General features: G+C 36.0%; 1 protein-coding gene across 1 annotated transcript in view; it reads right to left on the bottom strand.

Moving 5' to 3' along the window:
* TTN (titin) overlaps positions 1-13890 on the bottom strand; it is a 280899-nt gene that overhangs the window by 167909 nt on the left and 99100 nt on the right. Inside the window, exons 91-109 of the mRNA XM_061185429.1 lie at positions 13576-13863; positions 13187-13465; positions 12795-13073; positions 12427-12705; positions 11542-11829; positions 11118-11405; positions 10274-10564; positions 7984-8271; positions 7306-7398; positions 6900-7185; positions 5931-6114; positions 5635-5724; positions 5271-5538; positions 4903-5163; positions 3083-3292; positions 2799-2876; positions 2669-2695; positions 2191-2250; positions 1798-1881 (exon numbers count right to left, since the gene is read on the bottom strand). Coding sequence (XP_061041412.1) covers positions 1798-1881; positions 2191-2250; positions 2669-2695; positions 2799-2876; positions 3083-3292; positions 4903-5163; positions 5271-5538; positions 5635-5724; positions 5931-6114; positions 6900-7185; positions 7306-7398; positions 7984-8271; positions 10274-10564; positions 11118-11405; positions 11542-11829; positions 12427-12705; positions 12795-13073; positions 13187-13465; positions 13576-13863 — 3921 coding nt within the window. The remainder of the gene's footprint in view (positions 1-1797; positions 1882-2190; positions 2251-2668; positions 2696-2798; positions 2877-3082; positions 3293-4902; positions 5164-5270; positions 5539-5634; positions 5725-5930; positions 6115-6899; positions 7186-7305; positions 7399-7983; positions 8272-10273; positions 10565-11117; positions 11406-11541; positions 11830-12426; positions 12706-12794; positions 13074-13186; positions 13466-13575; positions 13864-13890) is intronic.

The raw sequence follows: 13890 nt of genomic DNA on the forward strand, positions 1-13890 counted from the left end.
ATTTATTTTTGGCTGTGTTGGGTCTTCATTGCTGTGCAAAGGCTTTGTCTAGTTGTGGTGCTCGGGCTTCTCCTTGCGGTGGCTTCTCTTATTGAGGAGCACGGGTTCTAGGCCTGCGGGCTCAGTAGTTGTAGCACACGGGCATAATTGCTCCGCAGTATGTGGGATCTTCCCGGACCAGGGATTGAACCCATGTCCCCTGCATTGGCAGGCAGATTCTTAACCACTGCACCACAAGGGAAGCCCTGAAATATATATATATATATATTTTTTTTAATATGTTTTGATGGTAACAAGAGATTCTGCACATTATTGCAAGATATCTGTTTCGGAAAGATCTTGGACTAGAAAGCAGAACAATTTTTTTGGAGGGAGATAGAATATGAAGGGTGATCTTACATCTTCACTGATTTTATGCCTGCTTAAAGTTTTCAAACATCTAGAGTAGACCCAAGTGATATCATAAATAGAAGAGGTACACCTTTTCATCTTCATTTCACTTAGGTAAGAACACTTTATATTTTTCAGGAAAAAGAATAACAAGTGAATTAGTAAAATTAAAGTCCCACCTATGCTACATTGTGGAAGTTTTCTTTTGTCATTGCTGACATTATACCTTGATCCTGGCCCCTGATCGTAACTTGATTATGGCTCCTTGTATTCATGAATAAATAACACTTTTGAATTTTTAAAATATGATTTAATTTCTCAAGTTTCCCAGTGGGCACTCAAACTTAAGTCATGTTGACACTAACACTCAAATAATAAATCATTCATTAAGATAAATTATTATTCCTGACAACAAATATAAGTGGAAATCTTTTTTATGATTTTTGATTCTTATTCATTTTTGCTATCATAAGTAGGTGAAATATAGTTAATTATGTTCATATAAATTATAAAAATGCTTTTCTTTGTTATTGAGATTGTAGTAGTCATAAAACTGGAAGTGTTTTTTGTTGTTTTTTTTTTAAACTGAATTTCCCCTGAGGCTGGCTGAAAACTAGCTCAAGCTTTTGACACCAATTGTAGTAGATATTAGGGAACTAGCATGTCAAACCATGGAAACTACTACAGTAATGGTGGCTTGGCTTTGGAAAAATGTGACTTTGACATGCAGAATTTTTTCCTGATGATGCTGGGAGAATTCTGACAGCAATTCTGAACTCCCCAGAACTCTAGAAAGTCCCAGGCAGTCTGTTGACTGATTAGTTGAGCAGTTTGGGGGCACAAATAGTACAATTTATCTACTGAAATATTTGAGAAGGACAATTTCCTGGCACACTCATGAGCTTATTGGAGAGCTCTTTCCTTAGCTTAAAAAAAAAAAAAAAAGAATCAAAGATATTCTAAATCATATTTTTATAACAAAATAGTGAATTTTAGCGTAGTTAACAGTGTAATTGGGAAAAAACACAAACTATAATTTTAAATCTGACTATACACTAGTATTTTTTATTTCTATAAGCGTCACTAGAATTTGACTGTATTATTTTATTGCTTTATGTAGGAGTTAGGAAAATATGAAATGTGAAATCAGTTTGCCATTAATGCTTAAGTGATTCCTTTAAAATAAAATATTTTAATGTTAAGCATCATATTTTTTTTTTCTGATGATTTTCAGACTTTTAGGCACATGTCTTACATATTTAGTTAATACTTAAGAGCATATAATTTACATTTTGAAAGGCAATTCAAACTGCTGACCACTAGAGGGCCAACATGTTGCATTAAACGACATTTTCCAGGTCTGTAATAGTTCTATATTTTGACATTTAGGTAGATAACATATAATACCTTCAATACGTTTTGCTGGTGGTTTCTTTTCTTCAGGTGATGGTAGCAACAGGGGGATGGGAGGAACCGCCGTAGGAGGAATTTCTGAAGAAAATAAATGCCATCATAAGTAACATATTTTGGTTTCTTATTTTGTGTGAAATATGATGAAAAGTCTCATGCATTTCTTTCAGTACTTCAAAGGCGTTATAGCAGCAATTCAACAATCAGAACAAACAAAATTAGCATCTATTTATAATTGTAACTACTCTTTTGCTTTGATTTTTAATTACACAGTGAAGAATATGATGAGAAAGAATTTGTTCTTGCTGTATGCTATGGTTTGGCATTGGTAACTTCCTAGTGGTAGGATACTGCAGCTTCAAGCCCAGGGGTCATGGTGCTGGATCTTACCTTCTGGTGGTACTGCTCTGATAGGCATGGTTGGAATTGGAACTCTGGAGTCAGGAATATCTGAAAAGGGACATTTAATAATGATAAGCACCGAGAGACTGAAAACACAGATATTTATTAGACAACTAAGATGTGTTTGATTGTCAGGCATTTCCAACAGCAGAATTTAACATACAGAAACAAAGATATTAAGATTCTTTTGTAGGCAGCCACACATGCAAATTTATTCCCTGTGAAAATTTGTTCTACGGCCAAACTTGATCCTAGGTATCAGCTGAATGTGACCTCATTATCTCTAATTTCCCAAACTCACAAAGCCTAACGTTGGTATTATTTTACTGAAAATAATTTTACTGAATAATATTTTACTGAAAAAAAGAAATAATATTTTTAGACATGTTAGTTTGGCTTCTACCATTTACAAAATTACACTGAATGTATTGTAAGGATTGATTCTTTTTTTTTTTTTTTAACTTACCAGGAGGCTTCATCTCAAGTTTGATTTCTGCAAAAGAAAAAAAATGGTATTTTTTTAAAATTTAGAATTGTCTTGGTAGGCTACTTTGTTTCCAAGATTGCACTGTGATTTGAATGGGGTGTTTTCTGACCTTTGGTTGTTAAGTACAGCTCTGCTGTGCTTCTTGCTTCACCTCTGGGCTCCAGTCGAGCAATTACTGAATAGACACCTAAGGAAAAAATCATGAAACGTTTGCTTTCTGATATGTTTGTAAATAATGCTTCTTTATTTAAATATAGTATTTATTTATATTTCTCTTTCCTAAAAAAGGAATCTAGATAGAACTACAGAGTATAAGCGTAAACTAGAGTAGAAATAAATAAAGCAGGCAAAGTTGAAATTATATAGTCACAGGGACACTGTCAATTAAGTTACCTTCGTCATCTGGGGTCACGTTGTGGATGGTCATATAATGGCAGCGACCGTCATTCCTGAAGTTGTATTTCTGGCTCTCGGTCAGTTCTGTTGGTCCTTTGTACCACGTTACAATGGCGTCATCGAAGGACACTTCGCACTCGAAGGTGGCAGACTGATGCTCACTCACCACAATGTTCTGTATGCGCTTCGTAAACTGAATTGGTTCAGCTGTTTAGGTACAAAAAGAGTTCAAATTTAGATTGTTTGGGGAGGAATTTCTTCCACTGTGCTTTCCCCACAGATGTTTAAAGTCTCTTATCTTTTTATCCGATTGGAAAATAGCAGAAAAAGGCTGAAAAGATAAAACAAGAAGAAAGTGCACTTCTTCGCATCAGTAACGAAAAATTATCCCAATACTTAAGTGTATTCCTACAGGATCAATGTGGGAAAGTTTAAAGAAATCCCTGAAAGTCCTTACAATATTTACATGAAGGCAACAGTCAAGGGTGCTTATAACCCCAACGTAAAATTTAAACTTTAAAAATGTTAGTGAAATGGGGGCTTCAGAATAAAGGGAACATAAACTTAAATTTTTACTGTGTACTTCTCATTCCCCTTTGAAATTCTGTCTTTCCTCTGTAAAATAATTCTGCTATTCAGGATCTAGAATTGTTTATTTTTTGGATTGTATAACTTTCCCTGTTAAAATAATTTCAAACTCAGTAGGAAATCTGCACTTCTAAATTTCAAAGGATTCATTCTGAAGAGTTCTGAAACCTGCTTTGCAAGCACCCGTGGGCAGGCATGAAGTCCACCCACTGGGAATGGCAGGGTATGTAGCAAGAGAATAGGCTGGCGTGGAGGTCCTTCTGCAAAATTTTATCTGGAAGGCTGGAATTCAACGTACAGCAGTATCATGAATAGCTTAGATGTCATATGTACTCTGGTGAGCTTTTCTTTGAAGGATCATATAAAAGGAGGCAATTATTTAAAAAATAAGTGGTTTCAACTGGATCCTTTAAATGAAAAACGATTTAAAATTTCTGAACTTTAAAATACAACCAGGCCTTGATATCCACTGTAAAGCAAGTCAGAGATGTTGAAATGCTTATGTAAATAAGTCACATAGTTATTTCAACAGCTATAAATGGCTACGCCTGGAAGTAGAGCCCATGATTAGAACCAAATGTTGCTGAATACAGTCTAAAGGTGTAGGTCTTTAGGAAATAAATATTGTTGCTCCTAAGTCCTGGGATTCCACTTCATTTCAGAGATTCAGAGGTTGGAATATGATCTTCCTATGAAATAATTATTTTTGAAAAATAGCTGCTAATCACACATCACATATGTTGTTAATTTTATCTATAAAGTTTCATACAGATAGAGTCAAATTGATTCCTGTAAACAAAATGTCAGCTCCTAGCCAAGATCCTCAAGACACATAGCCATGAAATCTGGTCCTTTCTAAGATTTATTTCTAGAATTCAAAATCATAGATGTGAGAATTATGGCATTTAATAGAATTGTAAAAAATTACTGAATTTAGCATAATTATGAAATTTAACAGAAATAAGTGTTAGAAAGTCAAGTCATGGTTTAGACTGAAATCTACTTCAGGTCAAAAAGAACTATGCAACAGAATTGGCACTTATGTGAATACTTCCATTTTGATTTCAAATGGATTTTGAGACGTGAGTGAATGCTATGAGTATGTGTGTTGGGAAATGAGACCACACAAGCGCTTTAAGATACATGTGATGGCAGGGTTGCAGGGGGTCCTGCAGAACATTTGCCACTGACCGATGCTGTGATAACTCCAGCCGCAGTCTTTCACCCACCTTCAATTCTGAGCTCTGCTGAAGTTTCAAGGTCTTCGTATTTGCAGGTGTACTGACCCTGGTCCTCTGCTCGCACATCTGCAATGGTCAGCTTATGGACTTTGTGCTCCACTTCTGTTTTATATCTACCTTGGGGTTTAACGATTCTGCCATTTCTGAACCATTCGGATTTTACATTTGGCACAGAAAACTGGCAAGTCATGGTACAAGTCTGGCCTTCTTTCAAAGTAACATCCTGAAGATGCCGTTCCCAGGCAGGCTCTGTGGGTATGATACAATATACATTTTGTACGATATCACATGTGATGTACTCAGTAGTAAATTCATCTCACAAGTTTTTTAAAAATAATAAAACTCTTTTTCCTTACCAATTACAGTTAGTTTAGCACTAGCGATGTGTGGACCACACACCAATCTATAATTGCCCTGATCTTTAAGTTGACAGTTTTTGACTCTGAGTGTATGTTGATCACCATCAATGCTTATTTCAAATTTATCACTGGGTTCCAGTTTTTCAGTCCCTTTGTACCATGAAAGCTTGATTTCTGGATAATTAATCTTAATGTCAATTTCAAACACAGCATCATTATCTTTCAAAACTGTCTGATTTTCAATGTCCTTGATCAAAGTGACAGGCTAGGAGAATAAAGAATTAAAATGCATTAGTCACTCCTTCCCTTGTAATTCCCAATAATAATTTGTTCATTTTGTGATCAGCATAATTCATTTTACCTCTGTCTGTGACAGCCTTTGCTGAATAAATGATACAAGTTCCTCAAATTCCTTTTCTTCCTTCTCTGACTTCTCTACTTCCTCAATTTCCTAGGGAGAAAAAAAGCATAAGTATTACATATGGAATAAAATTTGAATTAGAGGACGAATGATTATATTTAACTTCCATTTTTGATGCTGCTTAGGTTATATTAACTGATCTTATACAACTGTAGGGTTCTGGAAACTCAAAAGGTGTATGTTAGATGTTTCAAGTGTGAATTTTTAAAGATGATACTATATACAAAAGATCATACCAATCTATGTGTCTCTTCTACTTGACTTTGCTTTAGCATTTCAAATGCTTGAAGAAGACCCCGGAAGTCAGTGATTCCATACATGCGGGCATATTTTTCATATTCTTTTGGATCAATATTTTTGAGAAGTTCCATGATATCAATTTCCTCTTCTTCCCCAGCTCCTTTCTTTAAGGCTGGAGTTCTAAATGAAATAAGAAATAAACATGAATCACCTGTCTTCTACTTATTTTGAATTGTCTATCATCATTCAAAGATTATAAATGTAATAAAATTTTTTTCACAAAGGAATAGTTTTGTGTCCTTTATTTAAGAACTACTAATTTTACCATGTTAACTGTGAAACAAACAAACAAACAAAATTGTGGGTTTGGAGGTGGAGTGGATTAAGATCAGACTATAGTCACAAAGTATGGAAATTTGATCAAAGAGTTTAAGAAAGGATAACAAAAATATTTTTGTAAGCTTTACAACAAAAGAGGCTAATGAAAGAATTATAAGGAAAAATAATAATACCCATGGAAAGCATCAATAAAGAATATATATATCATGAGGAAAATATGTAGAAATTAAATGTTGATTAATTGATTAACAGTGATGTTGAAACATAATTGGTTTTGAAGTTATTGGCAATTATGGAAAATGTTTAAAATGGTTGATCTAGAAAGCCATTCAGAGCAAGAGAAATTACACATAGAAACAAAAATTTCATGCCTAGACACACAGGTTTCTCTACAGGCCATTTCCTTTGTTCAAAATTTTAATAAAAATTCACCTCATTCTCAAAATTTTCTCAAGATTATTCAGAAATTGATGTTAATGCACCACTAACTTCCACTCAAATACTGTGTATTTGCTTATCTGTTTCTGTTAAAATGTCTATATGCTAATGTTCTTTCACAATCTGAATCTTGGAGGGGATGGTCCATGAATGGAACATTACCGTGCATAGTATTTTATTGAACTTACTTTTTCAGCATTGCTCTAAGATCTCCTTCAATTTTCTCTTGTTTCTTCCTTTCATCCACCTGTAGATTAACATTACTTTCAATTTCACCATGCTTGTTAAATGCGACACATCGGTATAATCCAGAATCGGTTTTTGTGGTGCCTCTGATCTCCAGCTTTGCTTCACCGCCTTTCTGGTGGATAAAAATTCGACCTCCTTGGCTCAATTGTCTCCACTTCCCTTTTGTCCACTTAACATCTGGAACTGGATCACCTCCAACTTTTGCGATGAATGTTGCAGTGGTTTCTAAGGAACAATGAAAACAAATCAATAAAAATTTAATTTTCCAAAACCAGTTTTTCTGAAATGAAATCAGCAGTAAAATGTACAAGACAGATGAAGATGTAATTTTCAGGAAGTACTTACTTTCTACAACTCTCATACTCTGAGGTTCTGATATGAAGAAGAGTTTTCCATCTACTGCTGCTTTCTTAGCTGCTGGGACGGCAGCTGGTTTGTCTAAAAAAACACGTTTACATGTTTTTTTAAAAAATCACAATTACCTTCAAATTGTAATAAATAATTTCCTTTGAAAAACAGGCTTTAAGAATTTGGCAATGTCACAAATATTACACACTCTATATGAGAGTGGATTATAGAAGACAAAGCGGTTTCATAGACATTTATAACTAGTTGTAGCTATTACATGCAGATTGAACTGCAATCACATTAATAGCATCAAGTTTTATATTTCTCAACTTGGTTTTATTATATAGATTTCCTTTAGGGATATGATATCAGGCTACCTTATGTCACATTATTATAGGATCATTTTTGGAACTCCACTTAGTTACATCCTTTTGGATATGGTGAAAAAAAGGTCAAGAAGTGTGATGGTGAACTTGGGGTACTTTCAGAAAATTTGTATGGAAATTATTGCCACTAAATTACCTAATATTTCAATTATAATAAGGAGACTATAAATTGCAAAGGAGCAGTAACTGATAATTCTAAAAATCTAATTCCATTCTTACCTAAATTGTAATAAGCAAATAAACACAAGCAGTTGACTTAATCCAAATAATAGTTTTGAGGTGTTTGTACCTTTAATGGTCACTTTCGATTTGGAAGTGTCACTTCCAGCCACGTTTGAAGCTTTACACACATAATCTCCTGCATCTGCTTTAGCCACATCCTTGAGTTCCAGCACAGCAGTCCCATTAGCAAAGCTGAAGCTGCATCTGTCTGAGGGCTTTATTTCTCTGCCAGCCTTCAACCACTGGATCCTGATCGGTTCTGATCCCTGGACGTGGCAGCTAAGCTGCACGGATTCTCCTTCACTAACTGTTACTGGAGTAAGGTGCTGATCAAACACAGGTGGCTTCTTAGGTGCTAGAATTAGAAAGGGATTTTCATGAGGAACATACAAACAAAAAAATATTAAACTCCAGAAAAGAAACAAGTTTTGCCTCTAACAGGTAGCACTGGTTGCTATAATAGAACTGAATCATGTGCCTTTGTCTCTGAAAGCAATAGTTACATGTGTTGGATTTTATAAATAGAAAAAGGTTTAAAAGCAAGCAAAGAACAGATGCCATGCTGCCCATGAATTACCCAAGCATCTGTGTTTTGCAAACATTAGGCACTGCAAACACTGCCCTGGCCGTTCCTATAAAATTCGATGTCATATAGCACACCATTGATTCTCTCAAACCTGCGTGCAGCTGTATTTTCACTGAACCCTAAAAACGAAGGGCCTATTGGAGAACTCTGCTCATGATATACAATGTTTGCTACCCTCTGGGAAAGAAAGCCAACATTTGAGTAACCATGAGCCCACATGTTAATATGTGATTTTCTCTTATGATCATCTTTAGCTATTACATGCAGCTACAGTAGCATTTAAAATCCAACCTTTGCCCAAAGGAATGAGGCGTTGAAGCTCAGTGCTCAACTGAAAACCAGTGAAGAAGATATCAGTAACATGATGGGAAGGCCATGTATAGCTTGGTGTTATGTAATGATTTTATTGAATGGTTCTGAGACCTACATGTAAGGAAAATAAGCAATATTCACTTCCGGTATCTATTCATTTTTAAACTCTATGGATAAAAAGCCTCAGAATTCTATAGAAAGTATTTATCTACTCAATGTAAAACCATCATGAATGTAAAAAAGCCACCGCTAAGCACACATTCTTCATTTAACTAAATGTTTTTAAAATCAAACGCATTTAAGTACTATTAAGTGAGTGATGAAATTAGAATTATAAAAAGTTAACTCAATGATATTAGCTTATTAGTAATATTAATCTATTGATGATATTAACCTACTGTCTGTGCACCCTGACATGGCCAGCTAGATCATAAGAGTTGGTAATTAACTCCCAGCCGTTCAAGGAAGTTAGACTGTAAAGTGATTTTGATGAACTGCCTCATAATTATATGGATGAAACAAAAGTGACAGAGTGGCATGGACATATATACAATACCAAATGTAAAATAGATAGCTAGTGGGAAGCAGATACATAGCACAGGGAGATCAGCTCGGTGCTTTGTGACCACCTAGAGGGTTGGGATAGGGAGGGTGGGAGGGAGACACAAGAGGGAGGAGATATGGGGATATATATATGTGTATAGCTGACTCACTTTGTTATAAAGCAGAAACTAACACACCATTGTGAAGCAATTATACTCCAATAAAGATGTTAAGAAAAAAAAAAAGAAAAAAAGTTATATGGATGAAGCCATTATGGTTAGAGGATCAGATTGAGAAGATCTCCTTAAACAATACAGTCTATTTCTTTGCCTCAAACTATGACTGTGTATTCATAATGATATGCAACATCTTTCCACCCATTTTTTTTTCTTTCTGAGCAAATTTTACCCTTTTGTATGAGGTTAATATTCATTTACAGGCTAAAAGCTTTGGGCAATATATGTCAGACAATAATCCTTTAGAAATATCCTTAGAAAAGAAAATGTTTCAGAATGTGATAGAACTCAAAATAAGCAAAGGTAATGCAACATTCAATGATGAAAATTTTTAAAAATTTCAAAACAAATGTGCTTCATAAAAATTTATATGTCACTTACGTATGAATTTCAAAGTAGACTTAGACTTCTAACTACCTGAGAGAATTTCGAGATGTGATTTACAAGCTAAGGTACAGTCCATTTATTATATGACACCTACTTTCCTGGGCCACGTAATTAAATTACAACTAATATATATGTTTTAGTAAACATATGTGGAATTGTGGCAAGCCAATTAAATAATATATATTCATATCTGTTATAGCTTACTTGGTCGAGATGTCAGAAGAAACACACATGGCTGTCTAATAGGCAGTAAAGAAAAACACATCATGCCAGGGGCTCTGAAGGTGACTTACCTTTGATGACGACTGAAGATGTACACAGAGCAGAGCCTGCATCATTCGACACTTTGCACGTGTACAAACCAGCGTCGTCCATGCCTGCCTTCTTGACTTGCAGCAGAAGTGTGTTGTTCTTGAATGTGATTTCACAGTTAGACGTTGGATGGATCTCTACGTTATTTTTGTACCAAGCGACAGAAATAGGCTGGGAACCAGCAACACGGCCCTCGAGTTTGAAAGAGTTCCTTTCTGTTTCTTCTACTGTCTCCGAGAGTTTTTTAGTGAAACTTGGTGGGATTAGCCGCTCTGTAAGAAAGTTCAAGGATATATGAAGTGGAATCCAGGAGGTTATTAATAGGAGGCTTTTCAAGAAAGAAAAGTCATATTTTAAGTTCAAAGTCAATGCTGACCAACTGAATACAGCATATCAGTGTAATGTTCCTAAACATTTTGGCCTCCTTCCACAAGCTTAGTTTATTTTTAAATTTAAAAAAACTTTTAAATTTTACATTGGCATATAGTTGATTTACAATGTTGTGGTTTTTTTTCTTTTATTTTCACAAGCTTATTTTAAACTGTTCTCTGATTTATGGGATGGATGATAAGAATAACTTATGGTCATTTACAGAACCAGGTATTTGTAAAAAAAAAAAAAAAAGAAAAAAGTGGGGAGGGAAGGAGTGGTCTTAGGGTTATGTAGGATATATAAAAACTTAGAGAAATACAGATTTTAAAAGATCACTTTTTCTCTAGAGAAACTTATTTCTTCTGAAACATTTTTATGTCAGTGGTTTAAAATGTGCTACATTTTATCCCTCCTAATAAAACCGCACCCTTAGGATGTGATATACAAAGATACCTTTTATATTGAGCTGAGCCGTGCAGGAGTCCTCTCCCACTTCATTGACAGCATAGCACGTATACTGTCCAGAGTCTCCTTTGTCTACTTTCAGGATTGTCAGGTGGGCGCTGTTTTCCAGATAACTAATCTGATAGTTTCTGCCGCTTTGGATCTCTCTGTTGTCTTTGGCCCAGGTGACCTTTATTGGTTGTGTCCCAGTCACATGGCACTCAAAGTCCGCACTGTCTCCCACCACAGCATCCACAGGGGCAAGAGGGATGTCAAAGAAGGGCGGGTTCTTCCCCTCTGAGAGGAGAGCAGAAAGACAAGGTTTCAGGCTCCATACCTGACCATCCCAGTTCACACAAATCCTCCTCCCCTAATTTCAAATTTGGTTATAAAAAATTTAATTACAGAAGTAGAAATTTAAGAATCCACACACCTGTGAGAATGAGTCTGGCATTGGAAGAAGCAGAACCTATAGGATTTGTAGCTGTGCAAGAATACTGGCCTGCAGAACTCCGATCTGTTTGAAAAATATTGAGAGTGGCTACATTATCTAAAAATGATGTTTGTACATTGGGGCCATCTTTCAACGGCTTGCCATCTTTAAACCAAGACACCGAGATAGGTTCTGATCCACTGACAGCACACTCAAAAACAACTGGCAGCCCGACCGTTTCTTGAACATCTCTCAACTGTCGAGAAAACGACGGTGGAAGTTTTTCCTCTGTAGGAATGGAATTAAAGTAATGAATACTTCTGGACATTTTGAATTTACTGAATATTCTTCTCACAATTATTGTTATATAAATAATGGGATTCCTATAAAAATATCAGGAGGTATTCACATATCTTGAATTAACTTGGACTCAAAGAAAAGCAGGTAAATTTTTGGAGCAAAAGTTTTACTTTGATGCCATGCTGACGCTTGGTAGGTGTAAAAATATGTAAGCCAACAGAGAAACTGATTGGCTTAAGGTACATCTCCGGCATGTAGCAGATTCTCTTACTTTTTAAGACTGCTTTCTAGCAATCTGCATGAGACACCCATGGGTGGAATTTTAAAAAATATGGTTACTCATTTTTCTGAAAGATTTAATTATAGAGACAAATGATGACATGATCCTTCCAAATGAAGATTTAGTCATTTTATCTCTCTCTGTAAAGGCGATCAAAAAAGATAAACTGCTAATTTGTAGGCAGAACTACTTAAGCAGAAAGATTTGCATTTGGAAAGATTTTCCTAAAAAGAAGACCCTCGCCAGATATTTTAAATCTTGTTCAAAAGAAACACATTCATTCACTTAAAAAATATTGCAATCACCTTGAACAGTCAGGAAAGTTGATGAAGAAACTTCTCCCACACTGTTTTCAGCCCTGCAGATATATTCTCCACTGTCATTACTATCAACCTGGTTGAAAACCAGTGTAGCAACATTGTTCCTAAAATGCATTTTGTAGGTAGTCGTGGGTCTCAATTTCGTATCTCCTTTATACCAGGACACCCCAATTTCAGGGGTCCCAGCAAGTTGGCATTGCAAAGAGGCAGAATCTCCAACGGTCACCTTCACAGGCTCCAACTGCTTGACAAAATATGGTGGTTCTGCAGCCAAGAGAGAGAACCAGTCATGAAGGAGACATGCCAGGATGGTTATTTGTATATAAAGATACGAATGTGCAATCATAACAAACCTAGTATCAGGATTTGTGCTGAACAGGAGTCTTTCCCGGAAGCGTTTTCAATGTAGCAGTTGTACTGTCCTGCATCCTCCAGTGTGCTGCTTGGAATTTCCAGGATTGCAGAGTTTTCAGTTGTGGTTATATTACACCTCTGAGAAGGAGTTATATTTGTGCCATTTTTCTTCCATGTAACTGAAATGGGAAGAGTTCCAGTATATGTGCCCTCTAGGATCAGGGATTTTCCTTTCTCTAGGCTGTAATCATTGAGCTTCTTCACAAATTTGGCTGGGGCTGTAGCAGGCAAATTGAAAACATGAAATAAAGCACATACACACACAGATACAGGCACACCTATTACTTCATGTATATTAATTGTAAAAATGCAGAATGGCAGTCAAACAAACCTTTTACATATAGATGTGTTGTACAAGAAGCTTTGCCAGCTTCATTACTAACGATGCAGGTATATTCTCCACTTTGTGATGTATCTACATCAAACAGCTCCAGTTCAGCAACTGAATCCTCCAAAGACACATTACATCTGTCCCCTGGTACTAGTTCATTGTTACCCTTGAACCAGCTGACACTGAACGGGGGTGTTCCTTTTACAAGGCTTGTGAAAGTTACATTTGTTCCAGTTAAAACATCCACGGGATCAGGTTTCTGAACAAAAGATGGTGGTTCTAAACAAAAAAGCCCATACCGGAAAAAGTTTACTACTTTTGAATTTTGATGACAAAAATTTTGAATAAATAATGAAATGCAATTCTACTTTGCTGTATTTTTAGCTGACCTCTCACAGTCAAAGGAGCACTGCACTCAGCAGAACCAGCCACATTAGTAGCTACACATGCGTAGTCGCCGGCGTCCGACTCTTCCAGCATGTTCACAGTTAAGGCACAAGTGTTATCCGTCAGGGTGGTCTGGTACTTCCTTCCACTGCTGACCTCGTTTCCTTCATGGAACCAGGAGACGGAGATTGGAGGTGATCCATAGACTTTACACTCCATTACCACTGAGGAACCAGATAGACCATTTGTCTCTTTCAATTTTCTTGTGAACGAAGGAGGAACAGTTCGGTCTGAATGTGATAAAAATCAAACAAACA

This window comes from Eubalaena glacialis, chromosome 1 (assembly GCF_028564815.1).
Source record: "Eubalaena glacialis isolate mEubGla1 chromosome 1, mEubGla1.1.hap2.+ XY, whole genome shotgun sequence".
In the NCBI taxonomy this organism is placed as follows: Eukaryota; Metazoa; Chordata; class Mammalia; order Artiodactyla; family Balaenidae; genus Eubalaena; species Eubalaena glacialis.